The sequence below is a fragment of the Artemia franciscana genome, chromosome 6 (assembly GCF_032884065.1).
Source record: "Artemia franciscana chromosome 6, ASM3288406v1, whole genome shotgun sequence".
In the NCBI taxonomy this organism is placed as follows: domain Eukaryota; kingdom Metazoa; phylum Arthropoda; class Branchiopoda; order Anostraca; family Artemiidae; genus Artemia; species Artemia franciscana.
Window position 1 is genome coordinate 25,480,147 of NC_088868.1, and position 24,133 is coordinate 25,504,279.

Here is a 24,133-nt window from a genome sequence, read left to right on the forward strand (position 1 = left end):
ACTTTACCTATTGTTAACGACTATATTGGCTATTTTCTGGCGGGGGAGGAAGGGTATATAAGAGGAATTTTTGTAGGGAATGGATCTTTCATGGAGGGCAGGGCTGGATTTTTCGATATTATTTAAAAAGCGATCAAAAATTGAATAAAAAAAGTTTTTCCAAGTGAAAGTAAGGAGCAACATTAAAACTTAAAACGAATAGAAAATATTATGTATATGAGGGGGTCGCCCCCTCGTTAAAATGTGACTTTTTATTCCAATTATTTAACAATGACTCTTGAAACACAAGGGATCTTTAATCAATTTGATAGTCTTTTTCAAAAGTAAAAAAAAAACTTCAATGTAAAGAGCGAGGCATTGAGGAGAGATCATATGTAATAATTTCTGTTTGTTGTAAGTTTTAATGTTGCTCCTTACTTTCAGTTGAAAAAAAACTCGTTTCCTTTTAATTTAATTGCAAAATGAACGACAGCAAATCATTTATCAGTAAACTGCAATTATGCTTGCAGAGTGGCTTCTGTCTGTAGAATAGTCACTAGACAGGGACTTGTAGAACGAAAAAAACTAATAAAGAAAAAAGCTTGACCCTGAATTTTATTTGTTTTTGAATTTCATATTGATCAATTTTAAGTAAAGAAAGGAATAAGAGTCCTTAAAACTATACCACTTCAAAGGCGTATAATAAAAATTAGTAAAAACACTCTCTTTAAATTAATGTTATTAATACCTATTTAAAAACACTGTACATATTTTTTAATGTTATAGAAAACATTAGTAAATTTAACACCTTATTCTTTTCAAGCAAAGCTAAACTCTTACCAACAAATTTTAAGTTATAATAGTTCGACGAAAAGTTTCTAAATAAATTAGGAAATTTTATTCCATTAGTCTATTCATGTGCTGCAATCTGCTCATCCCCTTAAGAGGCAAGTAACGTTTAATGTAGTTCTTGAATACGGCACACTTGGAACTCGATCCCAATACTTTTGACGAGACGACTTTCACCACTATTGCTAGGGATAAGTTAAAGGTCGTTGGCCCTTACCTTTTCCATGAAGATTGTCTATCTTATAAAAACAACATCATCTAAGAATTTGTATAACGTTTGAGGGACTAATCTCCAGTACAGTTATTATGGTATGTTGGGAGACAGTAATCCGTAGTAAAAGACAAAACTTTGTAAAGATGGTCAAAAAGGTTGAATTACAAAGTAAGTATAAGAAATGACATGAAAAACAGCGAAATTTTAAAATTTTAGGGTGGCACGGGCTCATAGTTCCTTCTTCTGTAACCCCTTACCCATTGGAACAAGGATTGCAATTATTGCCCGCAGGATTCCTCAGCTAGAGATATATCGTCAAATAACTGATGGTTTAAGTAACTAATCCTGTTATGAAGGAAATCGAAGCATAAAGAAACTGGCACTGTCGAAATTAAACGATATTTGATACCTCTACGCTTTCCCATCCATCCCTAAGTGATTAAAAATGGTTCTAAAGTGTGTTGCTACATCTAGATTTGAACTCTGGGTTTCTTACTACCAACCTGATATCAAACCCACTGCTTCACATTGGACGCTTCACAGAGCACAGAGGTTCTCAAAGACAAATTGTTGGTATTATTAAAACAGCTGGGTTCAAACTCTGAGTCCAGTATGACCAAGCTGATATCAAACCCACTGCATCACCATAGAACTCTTCATAGATGCTCTCAGAGACCAATTGTTGGTATAAATCTATTTCCCTACTTTTGGTTATAATTATTTAAGCCTAGTCAATAATTGTAAGACCAATTTGCCACCAATGTAGGAAAAACTGTGTGATCTTAACATCAGAGTGTATCAGATTAACATTGTTTCTTGACTGCTAAGGTTCTTGTGTTGGCGCTGCAGTGGGCTGCTACAGCCGGCTTCGTATAAACAACGTTGTGTTCCGTATAAACAAGCTGAGATCAAACCCACTGCACCACCAAACGACTAACTAAAGATATATTTAATTGCAGGCACAGAGATGGCTTGAGACTGAGACCTAGCAGGAAGCATGCTATGAAATTGGATAGAGACGGCACAGTGACTCTAGAGGTCTCCCATGCTTCAAGACGTGATGCTGGAACCTATACTTGCGCTGTAACAAATGAGGTATTGATTAAACCGTTAGGATCCCTAATAATCAGTGTATTTTATGGTCTTCTGATTGAAAGGGCAGATCTGGGGTTTTTTGTAGTTCTAAGCATCATTTGGCTTTTTCTTCTGGAGTCAAAAATTTATTGTTGAATAACTTGGAAAAACTCATCTTATAGAACATAGTTCTGTTTTTTCTCAAAAACTTTTCTCAGTACAAAACTATTGCTGCAAATTTCACATACATGTCTTTATTATGCTGACATTTGTCACATTTGTTCAGTATCATGATTTCTTCATTTTTTAACGGATTAAATTTTGAAATTTGAAACAAAACTAAATGACAGAAAATTTCCTAGTTCATGGTGGTTCTAATTATATGAATGGTATTAAAATTACAATTACCAGCTAAGGATTATCTACAGAAGAAAATATAATAAAAGGGGACAATCTACCCAAAAAATTTCCCGGTATCTTCCCAGACAAATATTCTCTATTTTGATCTGAAACAAACATTTTGGCTAACAAAAATCTAAGAAAATTTTTAGACATTTTGCTTTCAGAGTCCATAATTTTTGGTATTGTATCCTTTAGAGGAAAAAAAATGGTCTGCACTGTTGCCACTATCCTTTGGTCATAGTGCACAGTGCACTGTAATGATACATTGCGTTGATACTGTAAGTATCAATGTAATGATCCTTTGAATACATTCAATTGATGGTTAGTGTAAAATCAGTAGCTGACCAGGCCTGTGTTCTATACCCATTTATGTTGATTATTTTGACGGACTTTTTCCAAGGAACACTGGAAAGGCTATGGGAGAGCATGGAATCAAATGGAAAAGTAAAAATCTCCAAAACTTAGATTATGCTGATGATAGTCTTGTATGAAAATGTTAACAAAATAAATGATGTTGTAGAGGTTTTTGAGATTTCAGGGTGCAAGGATAAGTTTAAAAATTAATCTTCATACATTTAAAGGATTCGCCAAATGACGGAGAAGATGTGATGCTGGGTAACGAGAAGATTAATCAAGTGGGTAGTTTTACTTACATGGTAGTAATATTAATAAAGATGGTGGGTGTAATGAAGATGCTTAAAGCGGAGCCAAGGCTCAGGGTGTTTTTTTCAAATTGAGAAATTCGGAAGAGTAGGAACCAAAGTCTATGAACAAAGATGAGAGTATTGGAAGCTACAGTGAAGATGTTGGTCAAGTATGGTTCTGAAACGTGGGCGCTTCGGAGGGTGGAGGAGGATTTTCTAGATGTTCTCCAGAGGAATGGTCAATGCTGTTTTGGGTACCCGTCTGACTGACTCTGTTCCAAAGAGTAAGCAGGACGAAAAATGTGATTCCATGGTCCCACTTTCTAGGACAAAAAGGAGAGAAATGTTGATACGACAAGGACATCTTTTTCTCCCATGAAAGATGACATATTACTGAAGCTCACCCTTATTGGGTGATTACACCTTATCTCCGAATGAGATGAAAGAGGTTGTAAGAAAGGATTAATGGAAATTCTTGGGAGGACGTATAGAGGAATGCTTTGAACAGATAGAGGATGGAATAGGAGTGAAATTAGCAACGACTCTTAAGTTATCTAAGATTTCTAAGTCTGCGCGATGGAGAAATAAATGTATCTGGAGCTGTTCTAATACAACGATCGTCTACAACCTTTTAGTGTTTAGAGCGTTACTTTCCAAATTTTTCATCATATATTTATTATGGCTACCAATCTGAGAGACACTACATCTCAAACTGTAGGCAATACTCGTCGCTGTAGGCAATGTTTTCACATTTCACCTATGTTCTTTTTTTTTTTTTTTTTAATAAAATGTAGGCTAGCTGACTGAAGGCAACAAGTTTGGCAGTTTTTATATTGTGAGAGTTTGCTTGATAATAAACTTTTTTCCTATTCTATTTTACACTACAAGCATCCTTTTATGGTGGCTTTATCCAATGTTTCAATTCCGTATAGTTCATACACGATTTAAGAGTTTAAGTCAAGGGAAATCCAGTCATAGAGACTTCACAAAAAAATACATATATGATTAGAGATGTAGTTCCTGTATTGCTGGTTCGGCTATATCTGTATATAACGAATTGCCAACTATTCAGGCTACTAAGGAACTTGGCATTAAATTTTATTTCAATAGAACCACATCATTCAATTTAGAAGACGGAATGAAAAGTTCAAACTAATTGTCAACAGCAAGGACAGGGCCAGATCCAGGGGTTGGGGCATGTATCCCTCTCAAGATTTTTCTGGCATTCTCATTTTTTTTCTGTTTTTACTTTTATTACTTAACATTTTTAATTTTATTACTTAACATTTTTTGGTACTTTTCTGTTATATAAAGCACACTCGAGAAGTGAAGGACTATTAAATATGACGAAAATAGAGTTCTTAGCAAAATTTTGAAGGTCATTTGTGAATTATCAAATTGGGAGCTTCGGCGTCAGCTGACATTATTGGCGTGATTGTTGACCTAGTTCATTATTAACGCGATTCTCGAGGACACCAGTTACTTTGCTTTGACTAGTGATAGAATATAACGTCTCACCATGAATGTTCAAATTAAGATTTGGGATTTGCCGAGGATCGAAGAACCGATAATTATATTTTCGAGGATAAGGGGTTGTTGTCCAAAACAAATGACTGCATCAATGGACACACCATGACTTTGTACTCTTACGAGAAGTAATATTTTTGGAAGTGTAACACTGCGTTTTGGGAGCATATTTCCAAGTTATAGTTTCTCGAGTGTGTTTTATATAATATACAAGTACCCATTTTTTACCCCCATGTCAAAATTTTCTCTTATCTCAATTTCATTTTTAATTAGCTTTTCCTGTTCAAGTCGTTGGCTTATATGAATGTATCGGTCATATAGCCAATATTTACTCTAAAAAAAAGTAAAGTAACTTACTATTGAATAATATGGCATACAGGGGTATAAAAACAAACAAAAGAATTTAAAATGTTGCTTCAGGCCCTCATTTCCTTGAATTATTTTTTAATTTATGATGAAATGGCAGGGTGGTCTCTGTAATCAGTTAATAGTTGTGGATACAGAACGAATTTTTGGGCGGTGCACTACCCAAACATGGGCTCCCTCGCTAGCATTTTTAGTCCCTCTACCATTGTAATTAGGGCACCTTTGATCTTCTGGGAGATGTAAGTGGCCCAAAGGGCTATATAGCTACATACCAAGGTCTTAAGACAAAAAATCTTAAATAATGGCAACAGTGCTTATACTAGGAGATTACTTGCCCTTTGTTGATCTATTAGGCACACCCAGTGGGGCTTGTTTGACTTCTCATGGGTTGCATCATTATAAAAATGGCTTCATATATAAAAAGCTTGTGATGTGATCAAGAATTATTTATGAATCTATATCACTACAAATCATATTAGTAAATCACCGTTGCTGGTAGCTGCCTGGGGTCAGTTCCCTTGTGTAAACTAGGAATAAAATATTAGCTGTCTTAAAGTAGGTGTACTGAGAGCCCCATGAATCTTAAGTTATGTTACTCTACAAATCTGATAAAATAAGTTCAACTTCTCAAACGTCTTAATTGCATGCATTGGTTGACTTCAAGATATCTTGATTAAACAAAACTAAATGCAAATGCACCAGTTGCAAAAAAGAGTAATAGGGCTGTCATTACACTAGCATTAGGGTAGCTGTCAGTTTTAGTACAATCATATTTTGATAAGCAAATAGGTGTGCATTTTTTCTTATTTAAATATATAATAGAAAGATGCTGATATGAGTAATATTGGAGTGGTATCATACCAGCCATTACAAACGTCAAAGATATGATCAGCGGCGTTTTAATAGTATAGATTTGATTTTCAATTATCTCTGATGTATCTGGTTTTTTTGGTGATTTTTTTCCTAGCTCCAGTACTTGAATTAATTTACAATTTTCAGTTGCAAAAAATGATTATGTTCATTCATATAATTTTCGCCCAAGAATGCACTCATTTTTTTGGGGGGGGGCTACCTATAGCAGGCCCGGATTCGAAAACACCAAAAATAAGTCAATTGTACGTGACATATGGTAAATCATAAGGAAATACGTCCAAATCTGGAGACTTCGAGCGAGAGAGGCTGGCTATTAGAACCCTTTCAGTCACGATTGACTTCTTGCATAGATGTGTTGGGTTTTTGTGTTTTTTTAATGATTTAAATTATTTTGTTTTTTCCCTTTTTTTTCTTTACGGTTGATACAGGCTCCCGGATTTGAAGGTGACAAATTTGGAATTTTGTATTGATTAATGTTTTTTGCTGTGTTTGTTTTTAGTATGTTTTGTTCACTGCTTGATTTAAATCAAACCAGTTTTTCTCTCTTAAATTTTTTTAAATTATCATAAAATTCTTGCCGCTATTAGTGTCAGTTGGAGGAGAGGGTATTTGCCCCCTACATTTTCGAAAACAATTTTTTTGTATTTATATTGAACAGATCGGAAAAAGTGCCAAATTGCCCCCCCCCTGTATTCTGAAAAATAAATTCCTTTTCCCTACATTTTCATGAATTAACGCCACTGGCTGCTATAGTCACACAAAGAGATATATTCCTGGAAATCCTCTAACTCTGAAGAGAATATGCGTTTTATTTGGATAGTAAAGAGGATGCGGTATCTTAAAGGGTACCCTATCTTGTCCGTTACAAGCTTTCTTAGTTTGTTTGTCCAGACTATTTAGAATTGATTGAGTGGTCTTACCTTAATTTGTAGAGTTTGGATATCAGAAAAAATGGTAGAAAACTAAAAGCCAACGCCTGGAAATCTAAGAAAAAGCTTTTTAACTTCTTGCGCTCTGTTCCGGAGATAGAAATATTCAGTTTTCATGCAACTTACATCATCAGAAAGTGTGAATCTTATTTTTGATTAAACGGGGTAAAATATTCTTTTGAAAGCTCAGGAAACAACAATCCCTTAAAAAATTCCTTCATTCATGTTCAGAAAACGCTAAGAATCAGCTCAAATGAATGATTGTTTGAGCAACTTGGCCACTTTGGGAGTTCCATGTGGTGCCACCCGCTTTGATTGACAAGCTCGCCGATAAAAGGGATGCAAAATTTAATTGTCTTTTCAGTGAAATGTCACAGTTAAACCACAAATTTCTGGGAGGATTTGCTAATGGGTTATTTGTCGTTGCAATGGTCAGCCGATGCTAAGGCTCGCTAAATTATTTTAAGATATTCCACCGTTATATTTAAGATAATATATTTTAAGATACTCTATTTGGTCGAAACAAAATTATTCAAAAAATTTTGTTTCGAGAAAAAGAAGTGCTCATTGCTCTGAAATTAAACATTTTCTGTGACAGACTTAGAATTTAGCACTAGAAAGCTTGATGAGTAATATTTTCAAATTTGGCTATGCCTGTCTCTAGATGAATTCTATTAAGGGTAATAGGAAAAAGAGAGCAAATTATTCATTTATAACTTTTTTTCTGTTTAGATGGGTCAAGCTGAATCTTCATGCAAGGTAACAATCCGAGGAACAACACACGAGACTGGGTCAGAATACTCTGCGGCTTTGAAAGTGTAAGTTTAAGTTTTTCTAAATTACACTAGTTGTATATGTCTAGGATACAACTGATGGAGCCGTCCTAGCCGAGCGGATGGTGCATTAGGTTTGGAATCTTTTGCCCGAAGGGCGGGGGTTCGATTCCTGGTGTGGCTGGTTATTTGGTTTGGGACGGGGGTCAGTTGCGTGAATGTGAAATCTCAGCCAGAGTCAACCCAGGTCTAAATAGGTACCTGGAGAAATCTGGGGAATGTAAGCAGAAGGATGGGCGAAAACACAGGATAATCCCTTCCCCAATTGTGCTTTCTGACTGGAAGGCTTGAAACGGAGATCAGCACTCCGGTTTGGACTTTAAGGGTCTAGTGCCGTATACTTTTTTTTTTACTTTCCTATCTGTCTTATGTATAATTACATGAGAAAAGTAATATCATTGCAAAAAAAGTAACGAATGACATTAAAGCTTAAAATGAGCAGAAATTGTCCAATATAGATAATAATCTTATGTTATCTAACATATATGCTTTAGCACTTGAGAGTATAATTTATATGTTGAACGTATTTGTAATTATCTACAATACAAAGAAAAATTTTGCTTAATGATTTAAGGCTCTAGGAGGTTGACAATCCACCTTATACATTTAATAACTTTTGTTTGTTTTAATTTTGACGTTGTTTTACTTTAGTTTGAAAAATGGATTTTTTTGTTCGATTTCCATCCATTTCTTAGGATATTTACATATCCGGCGTTATCCATTCCTTAAGGAGGCTACTGCCTCCAATCAATACGGTAGATTGCAGTCTTTATAGCAAATAAATCATCCCTTAAAGATGTTAATCTCCGAAAAACGTTCATTGGGAGGAAGGGTGGCTAACATGTAAAAAATGGTCTTTCATATAATAATTTTTATTATCTATAGAGAGGGGGCGAGGGCTCATTGGACAAATATTTTTCACAGGCGTTGTCGAGGGTCTTCGGTGGTTTGACTTTTTAGTAATGTTTGATCATAAAATTTAAGTTGTCAGTCGCCATTTTTGTCCAGTAGAGATAGAGCTTCATGAGGCTCCTTGACTAGGTAAACATTTTACTGGAGAAATCCACTGCACTAGCCAATGACAGCACACGGAGGTAAATAATGACTCTTTCTACTCAATTCAATCGGCGTCATAATTGATTATTTAATTAATTTATACTATGCTGCATTTGCGGTCAATCTCCGGCTTTCTTTTAAAAATTTTGACTTCTTATTTTGATCGTCTTGATTGGTTAGGTCTATCCTAAAAATTATATTCTTTCTTTTGTGTAGCAAGAGTTACTCTACTTGTATAAAATAAAAGCCCAATTCAGCAGTACTAGGGGATAAAACGTTTAAAGGAAAATTCGAAAGACACTTGCTTCTAAAGTTTCAACGGCGACCCTAAGAATTTGTATTATAACCCCAAACAAACCCCTGGTGCAGCACCATGCTTTTCCCTCCTATCAATTTTCCGTACTCTTTGGTCTGTTCAGGATGCCGATTCACGAAAATGCACGGAGGAACGTGCATTCGTTTTCAATTTGAAAGTAAAAAAAGCTATTTTTCAAAAACTAGAGGAAAGGCATTATTTGATTATTCACCAAATGATATTTTTCAAAACTAGGAGGGGTGGGGCATTTCCACCAACGTTTTTCGTATATTTGTAATAAAACAGACCTCCCTAGATTATAAAATACAACTTTTGTTTGTATTCTCACTAAAAAAAGGGAAAATTCCCGATCCCCTGTATCTGGTCGATCTGCATTAATTTCTGAGGTGGAGTCGAAATCACAAGAGAGAGGATTTAATGCATATTTCTTTACATGAATTGGGCTTTTATACAAAATTAAATAAATAAAAAAAAGTTTTTTAACTGAAAGTAAGGAGCGACATTAAAACGTAAATCGAGCAGAAATTACCCCGTATATGAAAGGGGCTGTTCCTTCTTCAACGCCCTGCTCTTTACGCTAAAGTTTGACTCTTTCTCTCAACTCTACTTTTTGAAACAGTAGAAACTTTAGCGTAAAGAGCAGGGCGTCGAACAGTCCCTTTCATATACGGGGTAATTTCTGCTCGTTTTAAGTTTTAATGTCACTCCTTACTTTCAGTTAAAAAAAAATTAGTTTTTTTATTTAATTTCTGAATGTTTTTTAGTTAATCCATGTTTTGATTTCAGCTCTCCGCAGATGAATAATTAAAGCGAAATTTGCATATTTATTTATTTGGCTAATTGGCTTTCCCATAGTTTTGATCGAATTATTTAGAGAAAAAAGGAGGGGGGAGGAGGCCCAGCTGCCTTCCAATTTCTTGCGTACTTAAAAAGGCAACTAGAACTTTAAATTTTTTACGAATGTTTTCATTAGTAAAAGATATAAGTAACTTACGAATTAGCTTACGTAACAAACTTCTACATTCTTATATTTTTATTACGTATATGAGAGGGTTCGCCCACTCGTCAATACCTCGCTCTTTACACAAAAGCTTAAATTTTTTTCCCCTGGATCACAAAGGCCGTAGAATAAATAGTTGAAATGACTAAAAACACTTTAGCGTAAAGAGTGAGGTATTAGGAAGAGGTGAACCTCTTATATTCGTAATAATTTTTGTTCGTTTTAAGTTTTAATGCTGCTCCTTGCTTTCATTTGAAAAAAATTTTCATATTTATTTTTTCATTGTTTTTTAAATAATGCTAGAAAATGCTGCGCCCCCTTCACGGAAATCTTCTTCCCCCATGGCAAATTCCTCCATGGAAAGTTTCCCCCACATAACCCCCTCTTTTCAACCCCTCCTCCCAACCAAAAAATCGTCTGAAAACGTCTGTACACTTCCCAATAACCATTACCATGTGGAAACACTGGTCAAAGTTTGTAACTTGCAGCCCCTCCCACGGGGACTGTGGGGGAGTAAGTCGTCCCAAAAGACATAGTTATAAGGTTTTTCGACTATGCTGAATAAAACGGCTATCTCAGAATTTCGATCCGACGACTTTGGGAAAAAATGAGCGTGGGAGGGGCCCTAGGTGCCCTCCAATTTTTTGTTCATTTAAAAAGGACACTAGAACTTTTCATTTCCGTTCGAATGAGCCCTCTTGCAAAATTTTAGGACCATTGGGTCAATACGATCACCCCTGGGAAAAAGAAAAAAAACAACAAAAAACAAACAAACAAATAAACACGCATCCGTGATTTGTCTTCTGGCAAAAAATACAAAATTCCGCATTTTTGTAGATAGGAGCTTGGAACTTCTACAGTAGGGTTCTCTGATACACTGAATCTGATGGTGTGTTTTTTGTTAAGATTCTATGACTTTTAGGCGGTGTTTCCCCCTATTTTCTAAAATAGGGCAAATATTCTCACGCTCGGTATCAAAATTCCGTTTTTTAGAGTTTTGGTTACTATTGAGCCGGGTCGCTCCTTACTACAGTTCGTTACCACGAACTGTTTGAAAACGAAGTTGTCTGTTTGTAACAATATTGATCATGACTATGTTCTTCTTTTTACACTTTAAAACATTTTATCAGGATATATTTTGACAAGGTCTCATTTGCCATTGTGTCAGCTTTTTTGTAATATTTGTTGAATGATCTTTTTGTGAATGTAGCGGGTTGAATCGTATTGAATTAACATTTCATGGATTGTTATTTTACTAGCTATGAATAATTGGATATAGTTTAGCATAAGTTACACAATCTAATAGTTTGAAAATTGGACTAGACTCGTAATGTTACAACTGGGTAAGGAAGGACCTTCGGTCCTGGACCCTTCTGCCCTCAGCAAAATCCCGGGATTGTCACGGCTTCTTCTACTATCACCTCCATTCGTTTCATTTTTTTTTTTAATTCAGCTATTTTTGTGCTCGCCTTGAAATCAAAGTTGCACAATTTTGTTCAGATGGTTGGCAGAAATAGAACATAAATTTCGCTTTGGGAAAGCCTAACTTTTCCTGCACATTATTTAAGCTAATAATATGAAAAAGACTTCGTTTTCTTAAAGATTTAAAGAGGCTGCGTCCCAAAGTCGAACCTTAAAACGTACAGGAATTAGGAGAGGCAGTTGGGGGGCTGCCGCCCCCCAAACCACCCGCTTTTAAAGACTCTTTTGTATGGGGGGCGGCGGCCCCCCAACTGCCTCTCCTAATTCCCGTACGTTTTAAGGTTCGACTTTGGGACGCAGCCTCTTTAACTCTTTAAGAAAACGAAGTTTTTTTCATATTATTTCTGTACGTTTTTCTACAATACATGGTGGATGTAATTTAATAATTCCTGTACTCCTCGTACAGGAATTAGGACTGCCTCTCCTAATTCCTGTACGTTTTAAGGTTCGACTTTGGGACGCAGCCTCCTTAACTCTTTAAGAAAACGAAGTTTTTTCATATTTTGTGAAAAAAAACCGCCCGATAAGGGACTTGAGCCCTTGAACTTAGGATTAAAAGTCCCACGCTCTACCGACTGAGCTAACCGGGCATGTTTGAAGTCGAAATACCTGCATTTATATAAATATAACTTTTAAATAACTTTTAAGAATTTCAAAAATTAACATGGGCTCTTATGGGGAAATGGGTTTTTCTAAGCTAGAAAATCGGGGGGTTAAGATTTTCCGACGAAACTTTCCAGGAAAATTACTCGGAGAATTCCGCGTCGAATGAGTCTTCGTACACCCAGATCCGATGTCGGCTGTGACCTGTAGGCGTAGCAGAAAAAAAGGGTTTTTGTCATTTTTCTCAAATAAAAATTTTACGGATTAAGACAGAATTTTTTGAAGCTTTCAGTCAGTCTCACCATGTCGAGCTGATCATTTTGATGTACTTGAATGTTGAAATTCGTAACTTTTAACAACAAAAAACTTAACATGGGCTCTTATGGGGAAATGGGGTTTTTCTAAGCTAGAAAATCGGGGGGTTAAGATTTTCCGACGAAACTTTCAAGCAAAATTACTCGGAGAATTCCACGTCGAATGAGTCTTCGTACACCCAGATCCGATGTCGGCTGTGACCTGTAGGCGTGGCGAAAAAAAAAAGGAGAACATGAACATTAAGTGGCTATGCGTGGTTTCTGGAAAACAGGGAAGGAGTTATCAGATCGAGCTGAAATTTCGCGGATAAGCTCCTGGGCCCTAGGGGACCTTAACTTGTGAATTTCAGCCCGATCGGACAACGTTAAAGGGGGGACGGGGTTGGGGTGTCGAAACTTTCGGCCAGATTTTCCCCATGAAGGAAAAGTCGGAGGGGGATGAAATTTGGCAGGTTTCTTAGTTGGAGCTCGGGCTACGAAATGCATCCCTCTCCATCCCTCTGCGACCACTGGAACCGAAGATCGCTTAACATTGTCGTGGTTCGCCTCTTTAAAGAGGCACGAGTGTGCCTCCTTGAAAAGGTTTCAGAAGTCAAAATCAAATATATTTTAAAATATAAAATTGACATTGTTGATTATTTATTTTGTGAAAAAGTCAAATAAACATAATTAGCAAATGTTGAGATTTTCTTTTGTATTTAGATAATATATTTAATGGTATTTTTGGACTAGATACTTTCTCACTTATGCCTTCCAATCGTAGTCAATACATTTAGATTGACTTAGTATAAAAAGATAGTATAAAAAGAGGGCTCATTTGTTTGCAAGTTTAACGTTCTAGTTCCTTTTTTAAGGCCTGAAAGTGATCAGAAGAAAGCGAACCGTCCTTTAACTGCGTCTCCCAAGAAAAAAATCACAGACTGGGACTTGAGTGCCATCCCTCAAATCCCTGATAAGTGTGTGGTCATTTTTTTTTTATTAAAACAGAAAAAGATTTTGAGTTGTCTCTCATTATAACATTAAAAAAAGAACTGCTTATGGTTTCAGGAATTTAGTTTTACTATGAGTATATGTTTTACTGTTGGTTGAGTCAAATAAGGTTGGGTTAAATAGGGGCTGAGGTGCATGAGGGTTGAGTTAGATGAAGCTAAGATAGCACGCGGATTGAGTTGAATGGAGTTTAGTTGAACGGGAGTCGAATTTATGAGGTTTGATTTAAAAGGGGGGATGAGTTTTTCATGGGTTAGCTTAAATGGGGTCGAGTTAAAAGAGGGTTAAATTAAACGGGGTTTGATTTGAATGAGGGTTGAGTTGCATGGGGGTTTAGTTGAATGGGTTTGAGTCACACCAGAATTGAGTTGAATGAGATTTGAGCTTTATTGGAGTTGAGTTCAATGTGATTGAGTTAACCGGGGTTGAGTTGCATAGTGGAATAGTTAAGTTGGCTTTCAGTTAAATAGGCTCAGTTGCACGAGGTTAAGTTATACCAGGGTTTAGTTGCATGGAAACCCTAAATAAAATACGGTTAGATGGGTTAGACAAAAACCGAGCGTTATAGCACATAATACCTCTTGAATTATCGCAGCCAACATATGTCCCAGCTCAACAAAATAAACATTCTAGAATGCCGAATATTTTAGAATAAAAAAAATTTGCGGAAGCGCTAGGAGAGTATGGTAAAAATGGAAGATAGTCTAGTGAATTTGATTATTATTATTGCTAAGGTGGGGGGCGGCACTATCCCTGGATCGAGATTAAAACCTTCGAGGCCCGTTGCCTCTGCACTCTAAAACTATTCTCCATTTGAGGTTGGGGGGAGGATCATGGATTTGGCCTCACCATGCTCACCATATTTCTTGCCAACTGTCAGACTTTTCCTTCCTTCGCTATGTCCCCCATCTGGACAATAACATAATGAAATATCTCAAGCCAGAGTCTAATACTAGTAGGACAATCTTCTATTAGATGCCATCTTATTTCCAAAGTAGCCATCTCGCACTTTAACATAATTAAATAAAAAAACAAGTTTTTTTAACTGAAAGTAAGGAGCAAAATTAAAACTTAATACGAACAGAAATTAGTTCGTATATGAAAGGGGCTGCTTCCTCATCAACGCCCCGCTCTTTTCGCTAAAGTTTGACTCTTTCTCTCAACTTGTCTTTTTAAAACAGTAATAAACTTTAGCGTAAAGAGCGGGGCGTTGGTGAGGAAGCAGCCCCTTTCATATACGAAGTAATTTCTGTTCGTTTTAAGTTTTAATTTTGCTCCTTACTTTGAGTTAAAAAAAAGTTGTTTTTTTATTTAATTTCTGAACGTTTTTCAATCAATGCATGTTTTGATTTTGGCTCTCCGCAGAGGAATAATTAAACCGAAATTTGCATATTTTTTTTTTTTTGCTAAATGGTTTTCTCATAATTTTGATCGAATGATTTTGAGAAAAAAGAGCGGGGTAGGAAGCCTAGTTGCCCTCCGATTTTTTGGTTAATTAAGATAAAGGCAACTAGAACTTTTAATTTTTTACGAATCTTTTTTTAGTAAAAGATATACGTAACTTATAAATTAGCTTACGTAAAGAAGTTTTGTATTCTCATGTTTTTATTACATATATGAGGGGGTTCGCCACCTCGTTAGTATACCTCGCTCTTTACACTAAAGCTTAAATTTTGTCCCAATTCATTAAGAATGACCCTGAATCACCAAAGCCGTAAAATAAATAGTTGAAATTACTAGAAATACTTTAGCGTAAGGAGCGGGGTATTAGGAGGAGGTGAGCCCCTCATATGGGTAATAATTTCTGTTCGTTTTAAGTTATAATGCTGCTCTTTACTTCCAGCTGAAAAAAACTTTTTCATATTTCTTTTTTCATTGTTTTTTTTTTAAATAATGCTAGTAAATCCTGCGCTCCCTTCTTGGAAATTTTCTTCCACCATGGCAAATTCCTCGATGGAAAGCTCCCCCAGCCTATCCCCCTGTTCTCAACCCCTCCCCCCAACCAAAAGATCCTACTGAAAACGCCTGCACACTTCCCAATAACCATTACTATATGTAAGCACTGGTCAAAGTTTGTAACTTGTAGCCCCTCCCACGGGGACTGTGGGGGAGTAATTCGTCCCCAAAGACACAGTTATAAGGTTTTCCGACTACGCTGAATAAAATGGCTATCTCAGAATTTTGATCCGTTGACTTTGGGAAAATAATTAGCGTGGGAGGGGGCCTAGGTGCCCTCCAATTTTTTTGGTCACTTAAAAAGGGCACTAGAACTTTTAATTTGCGTTAGAATGAGCCCTCTCGCAACATTCTAGGACAACTGGGTCGATACGATCACCCCTGAGAAAAAGAAAGAAAAAAAAAAAACAAATAAACACGCATCCGTGATCTGCCTTCTGGCAAAAAATACAAAATTCCACATTTCTGTAGATAGGAGCGTGAAACTTCTGCAGTAAGGTTCTCTGATACGCTGAATCTGATGGTGTGATTTTCGTTAAGATTCTATGACTTTTAGGGGGGTTTCCCCCTATTTTCTAAAATAACGCAAATTTTATCAGGCTCGTAACTTTTGATGGTTAAGACTAAACTTGATGAAACTTATATATTTAAAATCAGCATTAAAATGCAATTCTTTTGATGTAGTATTGGTATCAAAATTCCATTTTTTAGAGTTTCGATTACTATTGAGCCGGGTCGCTCCTTACTACAGTTCGTTACCACGAACTGTTTGATTCAGCCCTTAGCGAATTAATACAATTGATGATGACAAAAGACGAACAAACACCTTTAGATTTTAGATTTCAAAACTAATAAGATACGTTTTGTCCACTATTTTGTACTAAAACTATCATTTAACGGTCTTTATAAGAAGCGTTAAAAAATTTTCTAAAAAATCATCTAATGAAAACGTTGCGGTACATGAAAATTAATACCATCTATCTGAATGGAGTTTTTGCATGATGTTGGATCTTTTTCGATAATGTTGTTTTTTCTTTACTTTCAGCTTGTCATTTGACAAGTTTAAGAGGTAGCTATGTAAACGTCATTAAATTTTCTTGTGTTTTTTTCCCTGATATTTTCTTGGCAAGTAACCCTCGCTCATTAAGAGAGAATAGGAATCTAATTCGTACCTCTTTGTGACTGATGCTAATGAAAGGATATTTTATATAGTTTTACGTAGCGTGTACCATTTTTGTACTTTTAAATTAATTCTTATTGCCTAATCAAGTATACTAAGGACCAAAATTAAACCTTTTGCTAAAGAAATAAAATATGTAATCTAATAGTCCTTTTTTAGGCCGAATTTAAAATAAAGTTCGAAAGTTTTAATTCTGTTAAATGTCCGTGTTTTGGATTAAAAAAAGAAAATTGTTTGAATTGTCCAGAATTCACGTTACGCAGCTTGTTTATGTCGATTTTCAAAACTTAATGGTACCTTTTCTGTAATTCCTTAAAAATAGTTTATGCAACAATTATCTGCAATATTGGATCACATAAACTGACTCGTCATATTTCCCTACATCTTTTAGAATTCCGAAATACTAGTGCTTTATTGAAAACTGATTTTGCTTGAGGTTTTTATGGAAAAGAAATACTATACTAAAATGTACCGATTTCATGGCCGGTGAAAGACTATAGAGAGGCTCATAAATTAGTTTTTCATTTTCTACAGGGTGTAGAAAATAAGTTGTCTGCTCCTAATCGTGTGTTGTTGAGTCAATTTTCTGAATTCTGCAAATTTAGGGAAATATCACAAGTCAGTTTATTTGAACCAATATTGTCGATACATGTTGCATAAGCTACAAAATAATAATATTTGTTTTTTTAAGTTTCATTTTCACTCTTTACTTCCATTATATTTTTTTTTTAATTGATACTATGAATATTGAACGAAATAATAGTTATCTCCCCTGAATGGGCTACAAATGGTAATTTGTTCTCATAGGTAGTTAAAAAAACGCATTTTTAGACTTTTGGTTACAATGGGCCGAGGTTTGCTCTGCTAGATTGTGGTTATTGCTACAAGCTTGATCAAAATTTTGTGCGATAATCTCTCTCAAGTGATTTGTTAGAATTTATGGGTGTTTCCAATGGCAAAACTTAATATGGCACTACAAAATGAGTGATTACTGAAAAAATAAAAGATTTATGAGCAGTCTAAAAATGTACAATTTCTTATTTAATAAAAGTTTACCAAGATGATGGGTTATATCCAAGATTATTATCCAAGTTTATTTTTCGGAGAGGTTTTATGAAAGAATTTTTTTGGAGGGGGGGGGTACAAAAACTTCAGAAACTCATCAAAAATTTGGTTATATTCATTTTTCTAAGTGTTTATGAGTAGAACAAACACTGCAGGGGGGGATCAATCCACCCTACCCAGCTGGTTACGGTATTATGAATTATTAAGGATTCTGATTTTGTTTTCAAATTCACCGTAAAAAGTTATATTTAAATCACTAGTAAAAATTTTTGGAGCACAAGCCTAATTAATTAGGTCCTTATTACAGACAACTTTTAGAGTACTGTAGCCACTAATTGTGCTATTTTAACCGATCTAAGTGCGTCATTGCCTTTTGGGTGGCACAAATTGCTTCATTAGACAACGGATTCATTTGAAAATGACTTTCATAAGGTATAATGAACCGTTGTTTCGTAAAAGGGATATAATAGAAATTAAAGGGGAAATAAGAAATTTGTTCTGTTCCGAAAACACGGCACCATATACTTAATCTATGTGCATACATTATACAATACAGGTAGCAGACTTGCCAAACTGAGTCGAGGCTCAGCCTGTTGATTATTTGTGCGTCCGGAAGCTCTGCGTTCTTGTTTTATCGTGGGTAATTTTTTGGATTTTTCATTCGGACTAGGGTAATTGATTTGCTAATCTGACGAATTTAGCTAACCAAAAATCCAATAAAAGTGTAAGAAATCGTGCAGGATTTTTGGAAGAAAAGAAACTATTTGATAAACTTGTAACTTGTACTTTTTTTCTGTTAAAATAATACAGGTAGTATTTGAAAGTCATCAATGACATCGATCCCCGAATTGGGCCGAAGTGGCGCTTTGAATACGAAATCTAAAAAAGTGAAAGAATTATTTGAAAAAAGAGCCAGATAAAACAATTTGGCAAAGAAAATAACAGTTTTTATCTCTCATTCGTCCATAGTCTTTTTAATGCCTTCTTCTGAACATTTAAAAATATAATTTCTACTTTCTTGTGCAGAAGTATGATATACACCCTACCCAATATTCTTCGAAGATGTTTCTCTGACACTCAATCCTAATGAAATATACCAAAGCAAGATAAAAAGATAATACTTTAGAAAAAATTTGAGCTCTATACATGTATATTACAGGGGGAGAGGGTAAAATTTAGCGGTTCTGCATGCCTGATGTGCTAGGTACAATTATTCTGCATATTATGTAATAAGAATTATTTTCTAATTTCACGCTGTCCAAATACTTTACACACACACCCCTAATTTGCAAATATATAGCCCAAATTCTGTATTTTCCATCTATTCTGTCACTTCTCTTTGTCTTGTCTCACGCTGAAAGAAACTAACAAAAAAAAACCGGTTTCTATAATGCGTCAATGAATGAACAACTTGGGCGGTAGGGCGTTTATCATACAAGTACCGTACAGAAAATCTGTTATTCCTTTTTTATCAGAGTAGCCTTCAGTTTATCTACTTGCCAGCCCATTCCACCTGCAATCTTATGCCTGTACGGTACTTGTATGAAAAAATATGCCTACAATATAGAAAATTGCATATAAAAAAAAGCTCAGTATTTTTTTATTTTTTTTTTTTTGTTTTTTTTCGGGTGCTTTGTAACTGTTTCTTAATAACAGTTGCTATATAATTACTAATAATACCAAAATTAGCATAAAAGAAGAGCTGGAACAGTGAAGTTGGTAAATTTACAATTTATTTATTGCTTCTCTATGTTAAATAAGAGAACGGCGCTAAATATACGTTTTAACGGTAATTTCAAATATTCAAATCGATATCTTATGTTTACTATTATTTGTAGAAGAAGTAGGACATTCTGCACATTAGCTTTAGGACAGCAACGCTGGATTTTCTATTGGATTTTTGCTTAAACCATTCTTTGGACACGCTTTATATGCATCACAGGCTTATAAGCTAAGGCAGCACCCGAAGAAATTCGTTTCAGTTTACTTAATAAAGTTTACTGACTTTTGGAGTAAGGTGTTTGGTTATTACTAACAAATAAATTTAGAAAGCACAGCTTAGGTATAAAAAAAAACAAGGAGTGATTTTAAAACCTAAAACGAGCAAAAAATGTTATGAATGAATAACCTAAAATGTCAAAGAAAAATGAAGGCAAATTTAACATGGACAGAAATTACCCCAAATAAGTATGGTTTTATCATACCCTGAAACCTCGAAAAAACAAAAAAACTAGAGTGGAATTTTTAATTAATTGAAACCAGCCTTTACACGATCATAAACAATGCCTTAAAAATACATAGTTTTGAAAATAATACACAATTGGAAAATAATAGACAAATGGAAAAAGAAATAATAGAATGAAAATGGAACTAATGTTAATGAAATGCCAATAAAAATGACAAAAAGCACAAAAATGAGAGTAGAAATAGTACTGGAAAAATAGAATAAAATAAAAAATAACAATACATGGTAGACAAAAAAGAAAAAAAGAAATAGTTCGAAAATTTACGATGTAGGCTAGATAAAGACTAATAATTTAAAACCCTGTGAAGGCTCGGAGATTGGGAGCTTGATTGAATGTTTGAACTTTCTTTCCGGTTGATAACAATCCAAATGAGCCACTTTCCCTTACAGGGAGGCTTTGATCCCCAAATTCCTGAAGAAGCCTCGATCCACAGAAGTATTTGAAGGTGAAACCCTAATTATTTTCTGTGAGGTGGCTGGAGACCCTAAACCAGAAGTCATATGGCTCAGAGACTTCCTAAAGGTATTTAGTTTTTAATATTTTGTTATTCCTATTTTCTGTTTTTTCATTCGGGACTCTGGGACAAAAGCACAAGTAGGCACTATGCATTTGGCTTAATAATTTACTTTTAAATTAATCAGACTATCTTTAGCGCGTCTACTCCCGTAACTTTTTTCAGCGGCATTCTGATCGAACACGTATCGTTTTCTGTCGAAATATTTTGGAAAAAAATTACTTGAATTCCAATTCTATACTATTTCTATTAGCATTTTAGTAAGTGAAATTAATAAGTTTACATTCAAATGAAAGTGGAGAGTGATGTCTGAGCTTGAAAGGAACATAAATTATTCAGTCTAAGAGGCGACTGTGCTCCCTTTAAGCCAATGCTCTTTACGCTGAAGTTCAACTTATATTTTTTCAAGAGTATGATTAGTGTCTAAAGCATTTTTGCACTTCAGAATAAAGAACAGGGTTCTAGGTGGATGACTGGCCCTTCATATGTTGGGTATTTTGCGCTAGCTTTTATCTAGCTGAAGAAATTTCCTGAAGTCATTGTCCTTTTACCTGAAGGAGAAACTAATTTACTTATTGTTTGTTATTGATTTAATATCATATTCACAATTATCCTGAATATGGGGTTGCCATTCCCCACCTCTGTTCTTTACGCATTTGTTTAATTTTTCCTAACAATTTTTCGAACCAAAACCATATTTCAGGTTATTGTATTTTGCAAAAACCAAAAATCAGAGGATTATTTGGTAACAACTGTCTTGGGGATGCCCCTCACCTTGTCCATCTTTGAGTCGTTAAGTGCACAAATAAAGTCTTCTATTTTACAGTCAAACAGCTTCTCTGCAAATATTAGGGAGCTGGCACTCGGCACGCGGCAGGCTTCTATGTGCGGATTCTCACTGTCAATTGTTGAGGTTTTTCTTGATGTCATGATGTCACCATAGGTTTGATACAGCCACCCTTGGAAAAATACGAATCCTTTCTTAAAGTTATAACCTATATAGTTCGTTCTTGTGGCCATAAACGTCAATTTGCCTGTTTTAAGAAGAAAAAAAAACTATGCAGCTGATTTCGAGGCCGGGCCCAGGAATTGCTGCGCAACATGCTGTTCTATACTGATTCCCATTGTCACTTATCTTGTAACTGCAGCCATTTTGAGCCCCTTCTTGATGTCATGGTGTCACTATAGGTTTGATACAATAACCATGAGAAAAATGGAAGTTCTTCCTTAAAGCTGTGACCTTTTTAGATCGTTTTAGTCGGCAGAAATGTCCACATAACAGTTAAGAAAAAAAAGCTATGTAGGCGATATCAAAGACGGGCCCCAGCACTCGGCATATGGTAGGCTTGTATATATTAATTCTCATTGTAAGTAGAAACCTCCAAACAAGTCGGCTTTGTTTGCTGCTCTTTCCTCAGGAATACAGAGGGCTCCCCAGGGAACACATAGAAAGTTGAAGGGTCCCAATGCCTTTTAATCAACGGTTGCGTAGTTTATAGCATCTTTGTAGGTTTGTACTGGGTATTGCGCTACATTTTATTGGCGTCGAAGATTACGATGGTGTTGTGGTTCTAACGTAATATTTTTTTTCATCTCTTTCATTTTTGACCCGTTCTGATTTTTGCTGTTGCTTCTCTTTTCTTGCTGCCACTTAACTTCGAACCGTATGCTTCTTTGTTCTTCACTTGTGTTTTTGCCCAGTTGTAATTATTGTTGACGGAAGTATTCTGACTGTATGCATTTGTTCTTCATTTTCGTTTATCATTACTTTAGATGTTTTTAAAATTAAATAGAAAAAAATAAGTTTTTTTTAACTGCAAGTAAGGAGCGACATTAAAACTTAAAACGAACAGAAACTATTCTGCATATGAAAGAGGTTGTCCCCGCCTCAACGCCTGGCTCTTCACACTAAAGTTTGAATCTTTTTTAGAACTCTACTTTTCAAAACAATAAAAAACTATAGCGTAAAGAGCGAGGCGTTGAGGAGGGGACAACCCCTTTCATATACGGAATAATTTCTGTTTGTTTTAAGCTTTAATGTCGCTCCTTACTTGTAGTTAAAATAAACTTTTTTTTTAATTTAATTTCTCAGCGTTTTTGAATTAATGCACGTTTTGATTTTGGCTCACCGCACATGAATAATCAAAACGATTTTTTTTTTTTTTTTTTTTTTTTTTTTTTTTTTTTTTTTTTTTTTTATAGCTAAATGGCTTTCTCATAGTTTTGATCGATGATTTTAATTAAAAAAGGGTGGAGGAGGAGGCCTAGTTGTCCTCCAATTTTTGGTCACTTAAAAATGCAGATTTTTTTTTACGAACGTTTTTGTTAGTAATAAACATACGTACCTTACGAATTAACTTACGTAACGAATTTCCATATTTTTCATTTTTATTACGTATATGGGGGATGTCGCCCCCTTGTCAATACCTCGCTCTTTACATTAAAGCTTGAATTTTGTCCAAAATCCTTAAGAATGACCCCTGAATCATAAAAGGCCGTAGAATAAATAGTTGGAATTACTAAAAATACTTTAGCGTAAAGAGGAAGGTATTGTGGAGGAGGCGAACCCCCTTACATACGTAATATTTTATGTTCGTTTTAAGTTTTAATGCTGCTCATTACTTCCAGTTGAAAAAAATATTAATTTTCTTATAGTTTTTTTTTAAATAATGCTAGAAAAAACTGCGCCCCGTTCACGGAAATTCTCTTACATCATGATAAATTCCTCCATGGAAAGATCCTTCCATGTAACCCGCTCCCCCCAACCCACCCCCATCCCAACACGAACAAGTCACCCCGAAAACGTCTGTACACTTCATAATAAGCATTGCGATATGTAAACAATGATCAAGGTTTGTAACTTACAGCCCCTCCCCAGGGAACTGTGGGGGATTGAGTCGTCCCCAAAGACATAGTTATTAGGTTTTAAACTACGCTGAACAGAATGACTATCTCAAAATTTTGCTCCGGTGACTTTGGAGAAAAAATGTGCGTGGGAGGGGGCCTGGGTGCCCTCAAATTTTTCGTTCACTTTAAAAGGGCACTGCAACTTTCAATTTCCATTAGAATGAGCCCTCTGGCGACATTCTAGGACCACTGGGTCGATACGATCACCCCTGAAAAAAGAAACAAACAAACACGCATCCATGATCTGTCTTCTGGCAAAAAATACAAAATTCCGTATTTTTGTAGATGGGAGCTTGAAACTTCTGCAGTTAGGTTCTCTGATACGCTGAATCTGACGGTGGGACTTTAGATGATGTTTCCCCTTATTTTCTAAAATAAAGCAAATTTTATCAGGCTCGTAACTTTTGATGGATAAGACTAAACTTGATCAAACTTATATATTTAAAATCAGCATTAAAATGCGATTCTTTTTATGTAACTATTGGTGTCAAAGTTTCGTTTTTTAGAGTCTCGGTAACTATTGAGCCGGGTCGCTCCTTAGCCTACTTGCTTATTGTTTGACATTTTTGTTCCATTTTCTAAGCAGAATCCAAAAACATAAAGTGATTACAAGAATATTGATTAGAGCATTTTTCTCAGAATTAGCCCGGTCTATCTTCTTAATCGTCTGTATAAGTGATCCCGTTGAATTCATTTTTGCCGACACTGACTGAAGGCGCTACAGACTTTCATAGCCGGTTGACGAAATAAAATTAAAGTTTATTTTCAACACATAAAGGCATTACTTAGGCTATTTATTTAATATATATATATA

The 24,133-nt window shown here is 35.4% G+C and overlaps 1 protein-coding gene across 1 annotated transcript in view; it reads left to right on the forward strand.

Annotated features, from left to right (window-relative positions):
* Window positions 1-24,133, forward strand: part of LOC136028528 (titin-like) — a 524,102-nt gene that overhangs the window by 326,748 nt on the left and 173,221 nt on the right. Inside the window, exons 46-48 of the mRNA XM_065706373.1 lie at window positions 2,002-2,137; window positions 7,590-7,675; window positions 20,288-20,420. Coding sequence (XP_065562445.1) covers window positions 2,002-2,137; window positions 7,590-7,675; window positions 20,288-20,420 — 355 coding nt within the window. The remainder of the gene's footprint in view (window positions 1-2,001; window positions 2,138-7,589; window positions 7,676-20,287; window positions 20,421-24,133) is intronic.